This window comes from Antennarius striatus, chromosome 15 (assembly GCF_040054535.1).
Source record: "Antennarius striatus isolate MH-2024 chromosome 15, ASM4005453v1, whole genome shotgun sequence".
Lineage (NCBI taxonomy): Eukaryota > Metazoa > Chordata > Actinopteri > Lophiiformes > Antennariidae > Antennarius > Antennarius striatus.
The window spans coordinates 12719980-12742834 of NC_090790.1; the positions used below are offsets into that span (position 1 = coordinate 12719980).

At 40.2% G+C, this 22855-nt stretch overlaps 1 protein-coding gene across 2 annotated transcripts; it reads right to left on the reverse strand.

Moving 5' to 3' along the window:
- Positions 1-606: 606 nt before the first annotated feature.
- On the reverse strand, positions 607-20050 carry LOC137608344 (nipped-B-like protein B). Of its 2 annotated transcripts, none has more exons than XM_068334640.1 (47): positions 19489-20050; positions 18230-18380; positions 17497-17662; positions 17100-17200; positions 16068-16176; positions 15832-15980; positions 15513-15637; positions 15335-15425; positions 14710-15234; positions 13206-14627; positions 12601-12720; positions 12246-12428; positions 11965-12036; positions 11794-11883; positions 11616-11716; positions 11443-11529; positions 11090-11321; positions 10360-10511; positions 10181-10261; positions 9777-9877; positions 9564-9687; positions 9022-9104; positions 8735-8867; positions 8508-8651; positions 8342-8428; positions 7913-8127; positions 7723-7825; positions 7533-7631; positions 6916-7062; positions 6371-6505; positions 6185-6283; positions 6033-6086; positions 5800-5908; positions 5555-5691; positions 5202-5342; positions 4989-5082; positions 4554-4708; positions 4383-4473; positions 4103-4276; positions 3784-3974; positions 3528-3635; positions 3145-3345; positions 2902-3048; positions 2394-2770; positions 2129-2303; positions 1604-1792; positions 607-1530 (listed from the first exon to the last, which is right to left on the reverse strand). In XM_068334640.1, exons 2-47 carry the CDS (start codon positions 18291-18293, stop codon positions 1171-1173), a joined length of 8043 nt encoding a protein of 2680 aa, XP_068190741.1. In that variant the 5' UTR covers positions 18294-18380; positions 19489-20050; the 3' UTR covers positions 607-1170. The 2 variants fall into 2 exon arrangements, with proteins under 2 accessions (XP_068190741.1, XP_068190742.1); XM_068334641.1 differs by lacking the exon at positions 19489-20050 and adding an exon at positions 19121-19387.
- Positions 20051-22855: the final 2805 nt, after the last annotated feature.

Here is a 22855-nt window from a genome sequence, read left to right on the forward strand (position 1 = left end):
CATCATTTCTTATTGATAAAAAATTATACTTTGGATCCCACGTTATTTAAAAATACTGTATAAAACAGTAAGTCATACCCAGTGTTTCAGTTGGGGGTTTTCATTTTAAGATGCAGGATATAGCATATGACATCTGATCAAATCATGTTTGTAGGTGCAAACACACAAACTGGCATCAGGTTTGATAGTTCTTCTGTATAATGGACCAACGAGATGCAGGATCAAATTCAGAATCATAGAAGACAAAGAGCATTTTCCTTCAAAGTAATCCTGATTTGGTGGTGTGTGTGTTTAGGTTTGACCTTTTCCAGCATAAGAGAAATCGTCTTACCATTGAACATTTGTGCACTAGTGGGTTTAATTAAGTCAGACATATTTTAAATGCCAGCTGCTGCTATGCACATTTCCTCCATGTCCATGACGTTGGCAGTGGTGCGAAATGTGATAATTTTAAAAGATCTGGTATTTCTCCAGATCTTCCCCATCTCTACAATCTGTCACACCAGTAAGGGTTTAACAGTGCGGGCAAAAAACATCTCTGATGATGATTAATTTCCAGCGCATATTCTGATCTGGTGAAAAAAAGATCACAAACAAGTACCAAAGACATAAGAAAAATTTATTGCAGTATTTGTTCCGTCAGAAGAGCAGGGGATCACTTTTCTCTTATCCTATAACATCAAAATCTATATTAAAAACAATACAACCTCCCCTGCATGTAGGCACAGATACTGCAGTGCTTTTAACATAAATAAATTATATCAAAGATACTCCAGTACACAGTGTGGGTAAACAATCAAGAAAAAAAAGTTAAGTTAAAAGTTGGAGCTCAAGTAAAGTGAATAAATTCATCTGGTGCTAATTTAAATTTCAAAAACACTTTATTAAGAACATCATCAATACACTAGATTCCAACATTCAGCTCCCTTGTTTTGCTGAATTATGTTCAGATATAAACATGTGTTCAGTTAAACTATAATACAGCAGGAGTGAAACTAAAAGAACAAAGCTGCTGCACAACAGCGAAGGAACTCCCACACAATGTTTTTTCAAACATTTCCTTCTTGCTTGTTTTCTCATATACGAATAAACCTCCACCAGGTCCCGTCTACATCCTGCAACACATTTGATCCAGACAGATATGGGTTGCGATGGGTTTTTGTGGGTCGATCAATGCTTGGTCCGCTCCTTGGCAGCGTACAGAGCCCGTAACGTCTGCACCACTTTGTTCGTCAGCTTCTGTCCGCTAGTCAAGGATATTTTCTTGTAAATGATGTCAGACTCCTTGATGGTGTCGACGAAAGGCACCTTTTTGCGACCGTCACGTTTTTTTGCGACGGCCCAGGGCCCAGAGTAAGATCCGGTCATCCAGTGTATGCTGTAGCCATGTTTGGTCTTCTGGATGACCCTGGCAATCTGCGGCCTGTCTTTGTATTTGGGGTGGCAGATGGCGATGACGTCCATGACCTCCACAGACTCGTTCATGTGACCGGATTCATCTGCTGAATCCCCGTGTTTCCTTGGTTTCCGCTGCAGATAGACCAAACAGAGGAAGGATCATAAAGGAATCTTAAAAAAAAAAAAAAACTTTAGAAATTCTTACCGCTGGAGGATCTTCATCCTCGCTGTCCTCCTCATCGGTCTCCATTGGTGCGGTGTGATTATTGTGGTTGGTGTCTGAAGGTTTTGAGCCCTTCAGAAGTGAAGTAATAGCTTTGTTTCTGACATTGGCACTCGCTTCGCCCTCCCCCTCCTCTTCGTCACGATCCAGGTGCTCCATCAGGACTTTAAACTGAGAGATAAAAAGTCGTAATTTCTTGATGTGAATATTTCTGACTAAAGCCAAAAACAAACTTCAAGTTGAGATAAATACAGTTTTTCTTTTTCAGGGAACTCTTCATATATGTTATGAGATGGAGGCCGTGTGTCTATCATCACAATGAAACTGAGAGAACTAATAAAAAGAAAAGGTCTTTGGTAGGAGGTTATCATCCTATGAGCATTAAGGTTATTCGGTTCATTCCCCTGCTTTTGCCTCATCACTCTAGCACTTGAAAAAACATGACAGAAGAACAGCTACAGGTATGTGCACATGGAGCCTAAACAGAACACAGTGCTAAATGCTTACGTCCAAATACTGCTTCACAATGGTCCTCTTTGTCTCATAGCTAAGATTCATGTTGACTGTGTCTTTCTTCAGGTAATTCAGTGTCTGACGGGGGTTAAAGTGGACCTTAGACTTCCTGTTCACAGCCTTGTCGTACACTTTGGCTGACTCAGTGGGTGAATACTTCTGGATTTTGCTGTAATGCAAACAAAAGTTCAGTCAAGCAAATGCTAGCATGACGATTTTAATGTAAGATGTCTTAACTGACATTTTTGAAATGACCCACCTGTCTGAGAAGCCGTATAGATTCTTCAGGTGTTGTTTTAGCACCAGTAGAAGCAGAATACCCTGTGAAGCGCTGGCGAAGTCCAGCAGAGGCTCAGGGTTTTCAGGCAGACGGTCCATCAGCGCGTCCTCATCTTCCATATCAGAGCCAGAGTCTGAACCGTTCCGAGTTTTCTTTCGCCTGTGGACGACGTCATCATCCTCATCACTGGTGCTGGATGTGCTGCTGCTTTCTTCTTCGTCATCATCATCTTCCTCATCATCATCATCGTCGTCAGAGCTGTGTTTCCTCCTCCGATGCTGCTTCTTTTTCTTCTTCTTCTTTTTATTTTTCATTTTCATCTTCTTGTCTTTCTGTAACGGCTCTTTCTGTAAAGACTGTGCAGAGGACAAAGCTGCTCAAATACTGTCGAAAGTATTTATATTATACAAACAGGAATTTTAATCTCATGATATAGAAACCAGTGAAGAGTAATAAGCCATACACAGAACAAAACACAGCTTCTCACCTCCTTGAAAGACTGGAGCAGGTTGCTACCAGAGACAGACAGGGTAATATCTATGTGGTGCATGATGAAAAGAGGCTCCTCCTGGGTCTGGTAGGGGAAGCAGGCCAAGCTGTCTGCGACAAACAACAGCATGTTCACCTCTGTTTTCTGCAGGAGACAAAGTATAAAATGTTGGAGTTACACAAAGATGCAAATCTACACACAGATAAGAGAATAAAATCTACAGGCGAGCAGCAAACTTACAGAACTGTCATCAAAGAGATTGAGCAGGGAAATCAAGAAGGCCCGTCTATGCTGCCGGTTCCCTCGGACCAAAGTATAGAGATGAGAGCAGAGAGCAGAATCGGAGTCATCGTGACGGAAACCGCGAATCACTGCGCTTTTGGATCCTTTGATGGCCTGCTGAACCTGGTAGGACATCTTCAACCCTGCGACGGCCTTCATCTGTCAACGTCCCGAGATGCAACGCAGAAAGAAAATAGATATATCAATAATGGTTGAAAGTTTGCTCTTTGAAAGATCAGTTTTTGATTTTTATTACAAATTCGAAAACCTGAAGCTAGGATGTAGTACTTTGTTAGATTTATACACGATTCATAAAAAAACAAGACAAAAAACACACTCACATGGATGAAACCTGAATATTTCTTATCGATTTCCACCAACTGTTGGTCAGCCTTGTTCTTCATGGTAGGTTCAGGGTCTGTTCCCATGGCAATCAGGTAGGGTACGCACTACAAAAAACAATCGTCCCTGTCTGTGAGCAGCTAATGACACATTCAGTACAACTGAGAATGACATCACTTTGAGATAAAATATTTTCCATAGTTCTTGTTGTAAGAGGTATTGTATAAGTAATGCAAGGATGAGACATGAGCGTACCTGTACGGGATGAATGAGGCCCTGGTTGAGGGTCAGTGTAATGACACTCAGGGAAAAGTGTCTAACGGTGGACTGGGTATGGAAGAACGACTCCAGCACCTGCTTCAGGTAAATCTGCATAATGGAACTGCTCATGCCTGATGAGATGTCCCCCATTTCTTTCAGATCCTCTTGCTTGGCTTTATTCTTCCCTGAGAGAGAAAAACACAAAAGCATCAGCTTGTTCAATCTAATCCAACATGATTAAAATTCTCACTGCTCTTTGGCGTCTCCTCAGTGATGAAACAAGATGGATTCGTTGATTATTTGTTCAACTCACATTCACGATCAGCCTCCTGCATTCGAGAGTCCTCTTCTTGCAGATACGTCTGCAGGTTTTTTAGCACCTGGATCTTCAGGCTGACTAAAGCATTCTCCTCTGACAGAATACTGTTGTACAGCACCTTCACATCTGACACAAACATCAGCTCTGGATGCATGATGAACTGGAAGCCTTGAGAAAACAGAAATAATTCAAACATATACAATGTAACACTGAAGAAACTTATGTCAAAGACAGACAAAGAAAACAGATAAACGATAGGTGACATGCAAAATACCTAGACCTATGATGGCCTTGATCTGGACCTCCTCATCTTCATGAGTGGTGAAGTACAACAGAAGCTCCAACACTTTGTCCTTGATGATAATCTAAGAGACAAAAAGAGAGAGAGCAAGTTAATCCAAAGAATCAGCCCTACCTTACTATTATACAGACTGCAGGAGTTAACCTTGTTAGCGCCCTTGAATTCCTCTTGGTCAAAATCAAAGTGTCGACAAAGAGCCCCCACAGTAAAGAGTGAGCGCAGGAGAGTGGGTTTGTTTGACACCAGAATGGAGCTGCTGGGGTCCTCTTGGTGCTGCGTCTTCAGTTTGGCCAAAGCGCCTAAAAAAAAAAGCAGATGTGAAAGGAGTCAGAATGAGTTTAATTTGAAAGTGACAAAAGATTCTACGTACCTGTTAAGAATATGTTGGTGCATTTTAGCTTTTTCAATTTATTTTATCTTTTACATTTCAAAGAGCTTTCCAGAAGAGAAGCACTAGTCCACTTAATCAGGCTTGTCAACATTTAAAAAAAATAATATACCCATACATGTAACGTTAGTATAAAAATGGTTAAACAATGACAGTACATGAAAATGTAAGCTAAATGACCAAAGCCTTACCATAGTACCGGTTAAAGCAAGCCCAGACAAACTTGTAGTTATGAGTGACCTTATTGACAACAGCACCGAGGCAGCTGACGCAGTGCTGTACAACCTGAGGAGCAGAGGCAGACGGAGCGCGTAAATCAAGACCGCAGGCAATGAAAAGTTTCTCATTCGTTTTGCTCACAGTCTTTCAGTTATCTGTAGCTGTCCGCTGTAAATTTCACTGACCGTCATGCCATATTTGATGATGAGCTTCATCAGGTCTTCTTCTAAGGTGGTGAGGAAAGACTCACTCGGGTCCTCCATCAGTGGCACCACCAGCTCCAGGATTTTAGCCACATTACAAATCACCATGAAGTCGTTCTGAGTCTGAAAGTTTAATAAAGAAACGGCTGAGCTACAGAACACATCTGTGAAGTTGCCACAATTTTACTGTGTTCTACTTAGAGACACGCTGTATTCAGCATGAATCTCCTTATTTGTCCCAAAAAATATTGGCACTCAATTATCCTGTGGCCTTGTGATCAACTGGCAACTTATCCAAAGTTAATCAAACTGAATAAATTGAAAAATGTTCTTACGTTGCACTTGGTGGTCAAGTAGGGCTGCATAGTCATGGCGTGTTTGACCATTAACTGTGCTCTGATCTTGCTAAACAAGTAGAGGGTGGTGATACACGCAACCAAACGCTCTGAGTTCACTCCTTTGACTTCACAGTCTGAAACACAAATAGAGGAAACTGGTATTTCATATAGTAGTCATGTTTATAACAATAAAATAACAATAATATCCCAGTAAGCAAGTGTACAAACTGGTTTTGTTTTACCTGCGAGGGATTCCTCATAATTCACAATATGCTCCACCAGATTATCCACCAGCTGAACACAGGCTTTCTTTGCAGGTTTGTATGAAGATTGCTCCTCTGACTTCAGTAGCTAAACAGTTGCCATATAGAAGACAGATAAGATTCTAGAAAAAAATATGCACGCAGCAGCTATTTATACCGACACAGAAGCTACCACAGAGAAATCAATTAGCTGAATAAGTTAAATCACCCACATTTTGCAGAAGCTGCTCAAACCAGTCGTAGCCCGAGTCTTTACATGCCAACACCTGGTATGAAATGAAAACATAGTGTGAGGCAGATTGGGACAAACACCAAACTTGAACAAGGGTTAAATCTTTTCATAACAAGACTAGATTGTACGCACCACATCTGTGATGTTCAAGATTTTCCTGGTCATAGCGTCTTTTTCATAACTGGGTGTAGGAGTGAACCAGAGTTTCTGGAATGTCTCATTCACCAGTTTCTGCATGGGAAAGATATTTTATGTCCATAAAATTTTTTTAAAAACTCCCACTTTCAAAAGGGGTTTCAGAGAAGAAGGAACACAAACCTTGATCCCCTCTTCGTCGTTGACCCTTCGGATCATTTTGACGCACATCTCAGTGATTTTATGAAAGTCCGGCTGTTCCAAGCAAATATCCCTCAGTATCTTAATGACCCTCTTCCTTACACTGATGCCTGTGTCCTGTGTAAAGAAACATGGTTGCGTTATAAGAACAGTCAAATTAATGTGAGTTTTTTCACTGATTGACTTGAATTGGAAAATATTGACTATGCTATTAAAATAATAAAATATTTATGTTACATAAACAAATTCTTGATGAACAAAAACCACCAGGAAAGTGATAAAACAATTCTTTACATCCACAGTATTTTTGTGCTGCCAAATGGTTGCAGCTCCATATTGCATCTGTAGGTGGCAGTGAGGGGAAAATTTGATTTTAACCTCAGTTGAACTTTGGCCCTTTACATGAACTTTTTGCTCTTGGGTGTATGAAGTCAAGTTGGACAGAATAGGTACTTATACTTTTATGTGAAACAGAAATATCACACAAAGTTGTTACTAGAGGTAAAGTAGGAAGCTTAAGAAATTACCAAAATCCTTTCAATGAGCATGTCGTAGTACTGCTCAATGAGCTGCGGACGACTGAGCACAAAACGGCCGAGAAGCTCCACGGCTGCCTCTCGGACGCTGGTGGAGTTGTCTATGAGGCGACAATGAACCCCACGCTGCATATCCGACTGAAAAATAAAAGAGAAACACCAGTCAAGCACAGATAAACATCAATGAATTCAATGAATGCTAAATCAACTGAGATAAACTGACATAATTCCTGAGGAAATCCTAAAACTCAAAAACAATCATTAAATCACTTTTTAAAAATAACAAACAAAAAAAGGTGTTTTTATCTGTAACTTTTTTTTGTTGTGTCAGTCTAGTTCTCATAGATGTGTAGCAGGCAATACAGAAAATAAAACTGGGGCTCTGACGTAGGTGATTAAACCCATTTAGAATATTACAGTAGTGGTGCAGAGAGCAGAATAAAAATGATCTTGCTTCACCAACCTTCCCGAACCACAGCCCCTTCATCCTGCTACAGTTACCAGCAGAATAAATCTCTTTCCCCAAGCTGTCAGTGCCATAGTTTTTGTGTCATAAAGTGACTATGACTTCAATTTTGCAGTCTTGAATGACAACTAAATGAACATACCCGTGCCAGAATGCTTGGATCCACAGCAACGACTTCAGACAGACACTTCATGGCTTTAGTTCTGACAGCTATGGCACTCTCACCAAGAACTCTGAGAATCTACACAAGGGAGACGTACAGTGGCAAAGGATATTCACATCCCCAACCAAAGAATCTTTCATTCACGACGGAATAATATGAAATATCTTACCTGTGATAAATAAATATCAAAGCTCTGCGCAAACGGCCTCATGGAGGCCAGATATCTAACGACCAAACACGAGTCCTCGTAGTCTATCGTGTCAGCGTTTAAACTGCAGAGAAAATCCAAAAGAGCAGTTAACTTTGCAATAGAATTAAAATCAAACAGTGAAGCAAAGTCAACACGAAGCAGTATTTACTCTTGAGCACTGAAATCCGGTGACGATGCCTTGATGACCTTGCGGAGGAATTTCTTTCGTGACTCTGCCCGCTGCATAATCTCCTCAGTTGATTCAACGTCTTTTGAATGAACACGACCTTTCAAGTCCTCATTCTCATTTTGAGACTTCATCGCTTTCTCTGCCTCACTTGCGATGTCCCTGAACCACTGGGCAATATAAAACTTCCTTGCAAACTACATGAAACAGAAGCGTGCAGACAGTATGTGATGAGAAGTTTACAGCGGCTACAAGAAAGAACCTTAAACCTTGGACATTAAAACACGAGTAAAAGAAGGTACAACATGGTATCACTGCATGAAAACATGGAACATTCAGTCCTAAAAAACTACAAATAGTAATTAAACCTTAATTATTATTATAAACACATGGCTGAGTGTCAACACTCACCACCAGGGATGGATCTGTGTCTATGTTCTCATCCAGGTAGTCTAGCAAGGCCTTTTGGAGTTGCTGAACTTCATCATCCCCTGGAATCTGTAAGAGGATGGAGACAGGAGACTTCCACTGTGATTTCACATCTGTTAAAATAATTCTGCAATGCGTTATAGTTTACCTCTTTGAGGATGCGTTTGATATCCTTTTGGTCCATACTGCTCGAGACGGCATCTTTTCGTAGTCGAGAAGCAACAGTGCCAAGGTAGTCCAGCGACGCCACCCGAAGCGCCATTTCTGTCTGCTTGTTACTGAACTGGTGCACCTGGGCACAAGACGAGAGAACAAATGTCAGTACCAAACACACGGTCAGGGTGATACTTCTGAGATAAACAAAAGTCTACACACCAAGAGTCGCCCAAGTAAACTGAGGAGCAGTTCGGCTGCAGGCCATTCAGGCTTGTTGATTACAGACAGCAGATCATGAACAAAGTTCTCAAACAGAGGCCTGTAGTCCTCTTCTCCCTGCTTACTGCCACACCTGAAACAAAAAGAATGTTGTAGGATAACCTCATTTTGAAAAAGGATCCAGTTAACATGATCTACTGTACTTCACAGCAACAGAATCAGGTTTACTCTGTAAGGACTATGAAAATGTGTTGAGCTGCGTAGTCAGAGGGACGACAATGACTTACTTCTTAAGAAACACTGACAAGAAGTTCTGAGCCGTCCTCATGGCCATTTCATATGAGTTTGTGATGAAAGTACCTCTATCCACCTAAAAAATAAAGTGGTTCATTATGTAAAACAGTCACTTATTTGAAATATTTATTTAGTTGAGTATGGTTGAACTAGCGGCACGGTGGCGTAGTGGGTAAGGCTGTCGCCCCACAACAAGGTGGTTCAGGGTTTGAGTCCCGCTCTGTGCGGAGTTTGTATGTTCTCCCCATGTCAGCGTGGGTTCTCCGGCTTCTTCCCACCTCCAAAACCATGCGCTTCAGGTTAATTGGTTGTTCCAAAGTGCCCGTAGTGTTTGAGTGTGTGCATGCATGGTTGTCTCGTCTTTGTGTGGCTCCGTAGCGCACTGGCGTAGCAACCAGAGTTTCCCCCGCCTCACGCCCTAAGCTAGCTGGGATACGCTCCGGCTCCCCGTGACCCGTGATGGCGGTTAAAGCGATGAAGAAAAATGGATGGATGGAATATGGTAGAACTACAGTATATTACTACTGGTAATTACCTTCTTATTACGTTCATTCTCTGTGTCCTCTGATGATAACTGTACCACACACTGGATTAGCTGACAAACCAAAGCTGTGACCATCTGGATGTACAGGGGCTCCCCATCTGAATCACCGTTTAGTCTGGGGAGGTAGAAAACAGTATTGTTATGTTTACCACAATGGACCTGAATAAAAAACTTATTCATGTAAGTTGAAGAAGATTTCTTCACCTGAAGTTCCTGAGGTTGCGTTTACTAGTTGGCAGTCTTGCCAAAGAGGTAAAGATTTCTTCAAGGATGAGCTGTCTGTGCTTCTCGTAACGAGAGAACACCTAATGAGGAGTAAAATGAAAAACACCAAAACAGAAGTTGATGAAAAGAGATACTTTAAATAAAACACAATTATTCTGAGAGAATAACAAACCTAAAAGATCCACTCTTTATCATTTAAGGGAATTTAGGGGTTGAACCTGCCTATAATGCCAGTAGAAATAAAATATATTATAAATTTTTGTAATTTTTATCGGCCAAAATCAAGATGTTTTTATTCCCGACTATAATCTGCAACCACCTGCTTACACACTAGAACATACAAATAAAATAAAACCAAAATATGCATGCCATGAAATACTTACTGCTGTCACTAGTGTGATGGCATATAACTGAAGGTCGCTTACATTCTCCACAAAAAATGGCGTTATCCCCAGCGCAGACACCTTAATTCCAGGAAAGACAGCAATTAGTAGTGTGTTAGAACTTGTTGGTCAAATGTTGTCTATGTATTTGAATGTTAAGCAGATTAAAAGGTGGGAACCTGGAGAATGGTGGTGTCGGTCATTAGCTGGATCTCCAGGAGCTCTGAGATTTTGCAGACAATGTCACACACTTTGTTGTAGAGCACAACGATCACCTTCTGTTTGTGGGAGGAACTCTTGGCTCTCTTAGACTTGGGAGTGTGCAGGCCGCCTAAGGTGAAGAGGATGAAGAGGAATGTGAGAATTGGATGCCAAGCAAAGGAATTTGAACACCAGCAGCAGCATTTTTAAATCAAAAAAGAAACAAAACATTCATGTTTCAGACATTTTGTAACATTTTCTAAATTCCAAAACAGAATTCCACATCAGGATATACGACTACAAGAATGATCGTTTATTTTATCGACTATAAAGGGCATGAATTTGGCCCTACTGCCTTCATGAATTGCATTTGCATATTATAAGTAAATCCCTGAAGGTGAACTTCCAGATGGAATTTATTCTATCCATCCATTTTCTATAGCCGCTAATCCTGTGATGGGTCAGAAAGGGGCTGGAACCTATCACAGCTGACATTGGGTGAAAGGCAGAGCCTTCTGGTTGTTGTTTGACAATGACAGCCACCTTTATAATATGCGTGAAGATAATTTATGCAAGTTATTCTAAAACAATGCAGCATGCACCAGCAAAATCATCATGTTATTATCTTTACTTTGCTTTCACTACATCATCCTCTCCGATCCGCGACTTCTGTCATCGACTTAAAGAACCAAAGAAAGTCTTGCTGACCTCCATGAGGGTCCACCCTGTAGGCCGGGTCGTACTGGGGATACAAAGTGTTTTGTAGGTGGAACTTGGTGTACTGCAGCATCCTCTCAATCACGTCCTCAATGTAAACGGCTTTGGGCATGTGTGGAGACGTCATGATGTTGAGGGCAGTCAGACATGCATCGGCTGACTTCGTCACCCGCTCCATGATGAGGTCACGCCATAGCCGCTCTTCTTCCATGGACTCATTATCCTTCAAAAACCAAAGCAATTTGCATTAAAAAAGAAACAAAAAATTACACAAAGTGTAAATTATGCCAAAAAGATTTAAAAGTAAGCTGGCTAAGAAGAACATCAACACATTATCAACTCACGTGGCTCATTAATGTGACAAGTTTGACACTGTCCTGAATATTCTTCTCCAGGATAGTCAAAATTTTCACCAGTTTATCAGATGGAAACTGTGGAATAAATAAGTAATGCTACAGTCTTTCAACTATGAAGTGGAGTTTAACTATGTGAAGCCACAAAGGCACCCTTTTCTTACTGTGTTGAAGATTCCCATCGCTTTAATCTTAGCCGAATCAGTGCTGAGCTCATTTAACTGGTCCTTCCCCAGCAAGAACTCCTCAGGTATCTCATCATCATCTGAGGGCGAACACACAAAGTCGTCGTGACTTTCATTGTAAAACTTCGACAGAAGTTGAGAAGTTGTTCATCTTTACCGTCAGCTGCAAGGTCCACATCCTCAAGGCTCTCAAGCGTGTTGTCCAATGTGGCAGTGAATCTCTTCAATGTGGAGGAGTCCATCATTTCTGTTAAACAAACAGATAATTTAATTTTAAACTCGATTTGAGGGATAAAAGGCTTTTGTAAGGAACACTATAACACTATACCCTCGAGCGTTCTCTTAGAATCATGTGTCTTCCTTTTCTTCTGCTTCTCCTTTTTCTTCAGTTTTCTAGCAGCTGAAAAGAAAACAATAAAAGTTAAATCTTTAAGGATAATAACTCTTTTTTGTTATTTTGTCTTTTATAAGGCTGTTATTGAAATATAATTTACCTCTATTACCCAAAACAAGTAACATAATAAAGACTCTTTCTACACAGTCCACAATACTGACCAGTTTTAATCTTTGACTTTGCTGACTGGCAAGTCTGTGTGAGCAAAATGTTACCGTTATTCATGCTCGGCGATGGAGAGCCTTCACTTGAATCATCTGGGGTCCGTTCAAGGTGGCGGCCCCTGGAGCCATGACGGGCGTCATGAAGGCTCCTGCTTTGCCGGTGCTCTCCTGACCCTCTCCTCTCCCCACATTTCCAAAGCTTGTCTTGACCTTTCTTGTGCTTTTTCCTTCCACCTATGAAAATAGAAGATGAATCACGAGTCAGAAGGTTGGCTGAACCAATAAGGATTGCTTCATGAAAATGTATATAAATAAATGACGTAATAAGATCTTCATTATTGTAACAGAGGACATTGGTGTTATGTATACAGATGAACATTGTGAAGTTTTATGTTACAATACTTACAAAAATCATCAGAGTCATCTTCGGAGTCTTCTTCCTCCTCTTCATCAGAGTCCACCTCAACGTATTTGGATCTCTTATTGACCAAACTGTGCTTTCGCTTCTTTGTCCCCATTTGAATCTCTGCAAGAACGAGAGCTGAGGTGTTAGCACAACATAATCTGCACTCGAAAAAAAAAGAAGATAAACTCACTAATTCACAGAATATTTATTTGGATTAATGACTGTAAGGACGATGAAGAAGATAGGCAGACATGGAAAAGGATAACGGAACCAGCCGAGAAGAAAAGAAGATTTGGGTTAGTGACTGTGGTTACTAACCCAAATCCTTCCATAATTCATAATTACGGATATGCAAATACTTTTCATACGCTTAATTGTTCATTATCAATGTGTGTTCACAACACTGGATCAGGAGTGGGTTCTAAACTCTTTGTGCCATTAGAAATCATGAACACAGGTGTCTTAAAATTAGACTTGAGCAATGATAAGTTTAATATTTTCAGCCTTTTTGATTGACAAGAGACTTCACTAAATAATGCATATATTTACATCATATATTGTATTTAAACACATGAAGGAACTTTCAAAAATAAAGTAAAACATACCTCTCTCTGACTGGTCAAAGGACGACCACTTCCTGGTTTTGGAGCTGTGTGCATTCCTGCTTTCCGTAATGATTCGTTTGACTTTATCAATGCTGAGTCTCTGAAGCACAACAACAGGCTGAGCTCCTTTATTTAAATTCTCTTCCAATGACACTCGCTCTAATCTGACAAGGGGTTCAACCCAGCCTGCTTTTAATTTGCTTGGAAGTTGGGGATGCTTATCCTCTTTATCCCGTTTCAATTTGGGAATAACAAAGTTCTTCAGACTCCCTGATTTGCCACCCAGCAGGTATGCAGGAAACTCACTGGGTTTATTTTCAAACGACTGCCTTTTTTTTATAGATTGGCAGCTAACACCGCTGTCCACACTCGTTCTCTCTTCCTTATTTTGTACTTTCTGAGGACAAGAATTTTCTGTCCACTGTTGACCATTGAGGTCGGTGGATTTTCTGCTTCTGTCCTGTTTCATTGTAGGACTTTCAGGTTTAGTATGCTGGTCAGGAGAAGGTCTGCTGCAGTTTTCCCTTGGCATCTTTTGTATCCTTTCCTTTTCACGTTCCCTGTCTCTATCTCTGTTCTTATCAATTCTTTTGTCTCGGCCCTTATCTATACTTCTATCTTTGCCCTTCTTTACACTATCTCTGTCCTTCTCTATACTTCTGTCTCTGCTTTTCTCTATACTTTTGTCTCTGCTTTTCTCTATACTTCTGTCTCTATCCTTCTCTATACCTCTGTTTCTGTCCTTCTCTATACTTCTGTCTCTGTCCTTATCTATATTTCTATGTCTGTCCTTATCTATACTTCTATCTCTGACTTTGTCTTCTCCATTTCTGGAGTTATGCTCTAATTTGCGGATGGACTTTGGCGTGTCGTCTTGGCTTACACGGGACTGGTAACTGTTGTGGTTCTTTTCCTCTTTGCAGTGTAAGTCTGAGTGCCTGTCATGTTTCTGCCGTGATATGTCCGTCCTTCTGTCATGTGAGTGTCCCTTGTCGCTCTCTGTTTTGCAGTCATGCCTGTGTTTGGATTTATGCCGCTTTTCTTGTTTCTGTTTCGGACTTTCTGCCTGGCAGTCAGAGCCAGACTTCTTCAGGTTGTCATCATGGTGTTTAATGATTCCGGGTCTGTTTTCAACTTTTTTTTCTATCTTTCCATCACTCTTGGACTTCATGCGGCGTAGTTGATCCTCACACAACTGCTTTGCTTCCAGGACCACCACAGGTTGCCCTATCATTCTGCCAGCTTGCTGCAGATCAATACTGACCATCAAAGCTGGTCGGCTGCCAAAATTACTTGTAGCATTCATCTTCTTAGGTGTCAGATTGCTGTCAGTGTTGACCCCTTGAATGGCAGGTCCGTCACTTGACTCAGTTCCAGATTCCTGGGGAAACGAGTCTTGTTTTCTTTTCTTCAGTGGTTTATCTGTAATAAAGGAAGACACATCTTAAATAATAAAAAAAAACAAAAAAACAATGAAATAAATATAAAGCCTTTATATTATTACCTTTATCTTGAACTTCTTTAGACCATCGTTCTCTGTCACTGGCTGTCTCGCGTTCTATTCTCTCAATCTCTGCAAGTGTATCTATTTCAGCATCATCAAACCCAACCCCACCAACGACTCCAATATCCTTGATATTTGACCGAACAGGAACCTGCTGACAGCTTCCCTGGTCTCCAGCACCTAACTTGTGTGAAATATCATGGGCAGTCCTTGAGAACTGGTTATTATTAGTATTATTCATCAAATCACTTTTGAGGTTTTGGTCAGTAGGTTCCGTTAAGGGAGATTCTTCCGGTTGATCCATGTCTGAAACCTTAACCCGAGACAGTTTTAAAGTCAGTCTAGCAGAGTCTTTGGGTGGAGAACCAACGATGCCATACAAGGTGTTCTTTTCCATTATGTCATTTTCGTCTTTACTCCTTTCTTTCTGCTTCTTTTTGTTGTCAGGAGAGTTGAGAAGTAGGTCAGGTTCTGCACCCGGAGGTCCATCAGGTAGAGGTGAGTGCAGGTGATGTCTAGACTCTCCTAAAACACAAACGAATTCAAGGAAAAATAAGCAACTCAGAATAGGTCTAGACAATGAACTCTACAAGAGTGCATAAGATATAAAAGATAGAGTGACTACTTTTTGCAGTATTTTCATTTCCAGCAGGTGAGCAGACAGACTGTGGAGATTTAACAGGAAAGGCAGCAGCCCTCATGGAGGGGTCGTTCTCCTGTTGGAACACAAGACAGTTGTCAGCACTTTTTAATGTCAGCATCTGCTGAGTTCCAGTTTGAAGTATCCTGAGTACCTCTGTTACCTCATTTCCCAGTCTGTGAGCTGTGTTGATATAGTCTTCATCTGAGCCTAGTCTCAAATTATGATTAGACGATTTACTTGATATCTGTCCAGACGACTTGTTGATATTTCTCACATTGCCAGCAGCTGAAACGGTAAGCCAAATTAAATAACCAGTTATGTGTAACATTTCACATCCAACTGAGAGACAGATCCATTCTGACAATCAGCTGTAGTTTTTACCATGTTACATTCACCAACAAATGTTTGCAATGACCTGTTAGAATAATGTGAAGCGGGGAGCTAAAGATGGACTTTCTTTAATTTAGATCGATACTAACCTTGCTGAGTCTGTTGGTGCTGGGAATAACTGGGTGGATTGTACTGCATGTAGTCTGCAGGACTCTGAGGGGTGTAGGGACTGGGTATGGGACTGTTTTGCTGGGGTGCAAAGCGAGTACCTGACCCAGATTGTGTGGATGTAAAGCATCTGTAGAGGAAGAGGTATCGTTATTACATGTACGAATATTTCTGTTTCTTTTGCCAGATGAAGGTTTGGTAAAGTATGGTGACTTACCCAGAGGGGCTCTGACGGACAGTGGTTTGCTGATAGTTTGATCCTGGACTCCCATGCACCTGATTCTGAGACACCTTATAATGTGGCATCATGGGCTGCTGAATTAAACCTTAGAGATAAGACTTAATAAATCAGTCAAGGTCACAAACACAAAGTATTGAACACTGATAATTTTGTAACACTAACATTCAAAGAAACAAGTATTGGAATTCCAGCTTAACGTGGTGGGGAGTTTAATCCTAGGAGCTATGCTGTCTCCCTACTAACAAAATCAAATAGAGAACCGTGACGTCACCCGGTATGATGCAACCGGGTCCCTCCCCCCAGAGCCAGGCCTGAGGTTGGGGCTCTTTTGCGAGGGCCTGGTGGCCGAGCCTTTGCCCACGGAGCCTATGGACGAGTTATAAGCTAGTCTTATAGTTCTTTGTTATTTTTATTCACTAAAACAGGTCATAGACGTGTTATTTCATCCTTGAGGGTTAGTGATGTTGTACCAGATGGTCCTGTATTGACAGATGTTTCCATTACTTCTGTAATATTATGAATATTAAGTTGTACTTAGCAAAACTAACTACTACTTAGTTTTGCTAAGTAGTAGATAAATTAAGCTAAATATGTCCATATTATTACATATCTTATGCAGACCCAGCACTGTTCCTGACATCTCGAGAAGCACAGTGACATCTACTGCTACCCAATTTAGATTCTTCAAGTTTGAAAAATATGACCTCTAACATTACATCAAAAGAAACAAACCTCTAATCGATGCTTAAACATAAATAACAAAGCAGGTGATAATGCTGGTATCTTAAAAACATTTCATGTCATGTTCTGGACTGAAAACCAAAAAGCCACCTCTAATTTGTTGTAGCAGAAAAACAAATATACAGTATATTTAACTGAAGTTTCACTCTTTGTTTTTCCTTTCCAATGTAGAACATCTGACCCTGGAAATGCTCAAATGGATAATGACAATGGAAACCAAGTATACAGCCTGTGAAAGAAAACTTGCACTGATCTGGGTTGGCATACTTTTGTCCCTGAAGATCTTAGGGTTCCTGGACAGTAGAGTTTGTAGAAGCATTGGCATGTCACCCTCGGGTTCATCATTCCCTAGGTTGTCTTTCAACTCTCTGGAAAGCAAGCAAAAAAAGAACTCATGCTGACATCTTGATTTTAACAAGCAAGAGCTGACCTACATCTTGTAAGCCAGTGCGATCACTGACACTGAAACAACACCTGAATTCCCAATCGTGAATCAACATTTTGAAATGCATGTACACAAAAACTGTACAACAATATCAATTTAAATGGTTTTATTTCCCAATTAAAAACTAACTTTAGATTTTACACACTATTAAAAACACATTATAGGCCCTACCTACAAAAACTATAACTTGTGCGTGGAAGATGTGCGAGTGACACTTACATGTGTTCCGTGGAGACCTGGTTGAGGCTTTGTGCTAGCTGAGTCACCAGACCTTCATCCCGACACACCAGCAAGCTGCCTACCTCTTCAGAGATCCTTCCATTGTAGAGGAGACTCTTAGCAGTTGTGGCAGGGAGAGGAGAAGGCAAGGGCAGCTGGTTCAACACTGAGAGGGTAATGAAAGACGATTTAGGTTGGATGGGGAAAAAAAAGGAAGCATGATATGGTGGGAAAAAAAACAATCAACAGTTTTGGCAAAAATACTTCCATAAATATGTGTAAGGATTGGTTGACAAGAAGAAATTGCCTCATTTTAAGTGGTAGTAATGCCACCTGCTCTAATACAACAGTGTGCTTTTATAATATAAAATAATAATTATGCTTGATTATTACTTGAAAAAAAAACAAAAAAGCATCCAGACTCAAAATCCATTTATCAGATTTCTTTTTGAAGTTTACAGTGTTTTTAATTACAAGAAAGATTTTATTTTGAAAGTCAGAATTCATGCAAAACTGATCCATGATAAATTCTACCTGATATAAAAGGGCTACAGTAAGGTCAAATCTATTAAAGCTCAAATAAACCATTATTTCAGTATGCTATTATAAATACTGCATGCAAACCAATTCAATTTGATTGTTCTACAATAAATCAGTCTGGCCTTGTCAAACCTTGCTTTGAGTATACATTTTATGCAGGTGAATAACGTCACAGAGAGGATATTGTACTTACAGTCTGTCAGGCTAGCAATTCCAGCAAGAGTAGTGATGGGAACATGAGGCATATCACCATTCATGCTGAAGATGAGGTCAAGGTAGTCGTGTCAATGCACAGGCAGCTCAGTATCACCAAATCCTTCAGATTCCTCACATCTCCAAAAAAGCTTTGGGGAAAAAAGTGTCAACAGATAATCAGAAATGTTCACTGTCAAAAAGGTGGGATTCTATTACATGCAGCACAGAGCCGAGTAGGATTTGGACAGTGTGTTTTCTTTGTGAGTAAACTCTACATCATCTGGGTTGAGCATTCAAAAAAATGTATCAGCTCAAAGGTATAAGACGTAGGTGTACCCCTGAGGCATTGAGTTTAGAGCCTAGTGACAAGCCTAGGCATGTTTCTACAAGATATTGATTTATTTTAGCTCCTGGTGTCCAGATCATCTTCATTTGCCATGTGTATTTCAGCTTTTAATTTAAACCTAATGAACTGGGACGTACAAACATTACATAAACTCACAGCCAATGAACAACTTTATTTGTATAAGTTGTCTGAGACAACAACACTTCAACTGAGTTTGATCATCAGTTAAAACTTGTGAGAGTCTGAGTCCAGCTATGTCAAAGGATTCCTATTGTTAAGTTGTCACTTCACACTGAGGCTCACCAGGGTGTCAAAATCCGGCGAAATCAACACGAATGAATATTAGATATGCCTGAGTTTATAGATCGATCATTATTTCTGGGCTGTGTACACACACACACACACACTCTGACACACAAACACACACACACACTCAGACAACTTGACTTTTAATTCAACTCCCAGTTAGCCGGCTAGCAACAACTGGAGATTTAGCTAGCGTATGCTAGCTAACTAGCAAGGTAACCTGTATGTGTAACTTGCCGAAGCTAGCATCACAGGCTGGGCATCAGACGCAGTTAGCCGTGGGCTGCCTCCCCAGCGTCGGGTTTACCCTACAGATCGTGCGTGGGTTTAGATTTCAACCCCAGACGTACAATGGCCTTCGTTAACGCATCTGTAGCTCAAAAAGTGGACCTCGGACTTGCCTAAGGATGCGTAACCCCGACCCGACGCCAGGAAGGCAGGGGTACAAAGCAAAAAAAAAAAAAAAAAAAGCCCATCACAAATCAGAATCTTCCCCCCGGCTGGTCGCGTTAATCATCCCCAGCGGCTGCCCTCATGTGTTTCACATAAACGGCGACAGTTCAGGTCTGAAAAGAGGTTGCTTTTGTTCAATCTGGCTTATTTACCTCTGGATGTGATGAGAAAGAGAAATGGTTCTGGTGGAGGAGGAGGAGGAGGAGGAGGAGGAGCAGGAGGAGTAGGATGGCAGCTGGAGCTGGAGAAGAGTCTCTAGCTCCCTCTCCGTCCTACCGATCAAACAGCTCCTCCGTGGGAGAGCTAACGCCACGGTGATTCTCGTCGGGAGGACCGGAGGGATTTCTTCTTCCGTACGGCGAACATGTCTAACGAGACGGGAAGAGCACCTTGTTATGCTCTGGGTACCGGTTAATTTTAATTAAAATGAAAACCGGGTAACGGAGAAAGAGAAAAACAGCCCATAGCCTGTCTGTCTTTCAAAATGCCGACCGGAAGAACCAGTTAAAAAAAAAAAAAAAAACCCTCAACGAGATTGTTTTTATTACAGTAACAATATTAATAACAATAACTATTATTAATAATGCTGTGATTATTATTGAGGTAGTGGAAGTAGTAGAATTTAAAAAAAAAACTTTATTTGACTTGTCATAAAAACGACACACCCAGTGGAGATCGCAGATTCTAACGGGCCCTATTACTAATCCCCTGACCCTACCTACCCTAATCTGCCCCTTTCCCCTTACAATCCATTCAATCAATTTGATTAAAAATTGATTGGGTGTTATAAAAAGTTATATGCATTCATTCATGCATGCATGCATTCATTCATTCTAGACAACTAAATCCTGTGTAGGGTAGCAGGGAAAACCGGAGATTCCGATCCCACTGATGTGAGGCAAGGAGCAGGGTCCACCATGACAGATCACCAGCTCATTCCAGTTCAACATATAGAAAGACAAGCAGCTCAATCACGTCCAATCTGCAATTGCTTTGGGGTCACAAATTTACCTATATTGCATGTTTTTTGGTGATGGGAGGAAGTCAGAGACCCTGGAGAAAACCTGAGCATACACAGGAAAAAGCATGTAAACATGCACAGACAAGGTGGATTTGAACCCAGGACCATCAAATGGCAAAAGCATTACTGCAGTCCTTCACTGTTAGTACAAAATGTACCAAGGCAAGTGGGGAGCTCCTTTCTCAAATATGCCTGACAGTGTGGATCTGAATGCAGTGCTTCACATCACAAACAACTACCTCAATAAGTAAGACAAGATTTAAAAAAAAAAAAACAGGAATAAAAATAGTGTACACTTGACAATAATGTCAAGAGTAGAGATTCATACAAACAAGAGATCTTAACAACAGGTATTAAAGTAATCTAAAGACTGAAAATAAGATGTAGCCTAACTATTAGAATTAAGTCAAGAATAGTAATAACTTCAGCTTGTCCTGTTAGGGGTCGCCACAGCGTGTCATCCTTTTTCCATTTTAGATAAGCGCTCATATTTGTTTGGTAAAGTTTTGGGGTTTTTTTTAACTTTGGAATGTCCTTCCTGCTGCAACCCTGTACATCTATCTGGGATTAGGACCAGCTACCAGTTGACACCGGTTTATTCCCCCCGCAGCGCTGCAGATGCTGTGGATTGAACCCAGGGCAGCAGACATGTGACGTATGCGCTCTATCCCTGAGCTACATCCTTAAGTCAAGAATAGTACATTATGTATAGAAAAATACAAATGAAATGAAACAAGAGATTTTAGTAGTATTGTAGAAGTACAACACAGAACGAGCTTCAAACCTGTCTCCACGAAGCACTGGCTAATTAAATATTAAAATGTGATGTTTTTATAAAAATATTCAATCAGCTGTTTACGCTGATATCTAGACAGAGTGTATTGCATAAGGAAAAAGCACTGCAAACTTGATTTGCTCAACATCAATCTACCATTCATAAATGGATGGATTACTAATTTGCTCAATAAAAAACAGTAAATACTGACAAGAGTCTTAAACGGTATTTACATTTGATCTGTGACATATACAGTATATATTTGAGCTTTGAAGCCTTGAACAGCAGAATTAAATACCTTTCCCACATTGTCCTGTATTTCCTGACAAAAAGTTAAATCGTGTTTTATTTCTGATGTCCTTTTCTTTTTCAAATCTGCCTTTTCATCATAAAGGTGACATTTCAGGGCTTGTCATCACAACAAACACATGAACCGCACATGAATCAGCTGACTGCTTTAAAGCTGCAAATATCTCCTCTTTGGTTTTCTCACATGCTCCAAACTATTCAGGAATGTGGGCATGTAGGAGAGGCAGTCAAAAACATTAACTAATTCAAACCCTGTAAGGGACAATATTTAGCCCCCTGAGATTTAACACTATAGATTTCAGTTTAAGACAAATGAAGACTGATTCAGTTTCATGAACATCTGCCATTCCTCTTATGAAAGAAAAAGTAAATGTTTTTGCAAACTATGCGGTTTTTGCTTGCTGGCCATCCAGTACTTTTAGCTGGAACAGGAGGCAGCCTGGTCCAGCTGAAACTTTTCAAACTGAAATTTCCAATGTGAGTTTCTCAAATTTGTTGAAAATATTTGTGCAAAATAAAAGTTCATGTCTGGGGCAACAGATCAAACAATAAAAACACATTCAGTAAGAAATGCTGCATGTAATTGAGAATAATGGTGTAATATTATTATATCTTAGAAAGTCAAACTTCCAACATCAATGGAGTTATTACAAAAACTGACAAAGATCAAGATCAATCAGAAAATAGAGTTGGTGGGGAGAGGATGAATTTCTAAAACTGCTTCCTACAGATCTGCCGATCTGCTTTCTGTGCTTTTGTGGTTGTTAGAGGATTTCCTTGCAAAGATTTTAAAAATCATGTTTATGAGATGTTTAGTCTTTATTTTTAAAACTAATATATAAATTGTAAAAGTAAAGGTAAAAATTACATTGCTGTCTTAGAAAAACAGTTTGAAATACAATAATATGCCATGATAAACATAGATTATTTCATATTGATCTTATATACTCTCCAAAGAATATTAATAATTAATATAAATTATGGTATTGCATGGTCTGATATTTTTTGAGTTTTATTTGTAGACAGACTTAAATTACTATATTTTTTTATCATTTAATTCTTTAAGTGCTTTTTTTATTATAATTATTTACTTAGAGTTTTCAAAGGGGACTAACTCAAATATTAAACACAGTGTCCAGTGGACACTGTGTTTAATAATAACATTAAACACAATATTATAAGACCAAATTCATGATGTAACCCTAATATTTCAGAAGTACTTGTAGCTTTTAATTAAATACAAATTTGCTTTTTAGGCTACAATCAACTTGGCAGACATATCAGGCCTGTTGAGGATCTTTTAGATTAGAACATTAAATAATGACACACACACACACACACACACACACACACACACACACACACACACACACACACACACACACACACACACACGCACACACACACACACGCA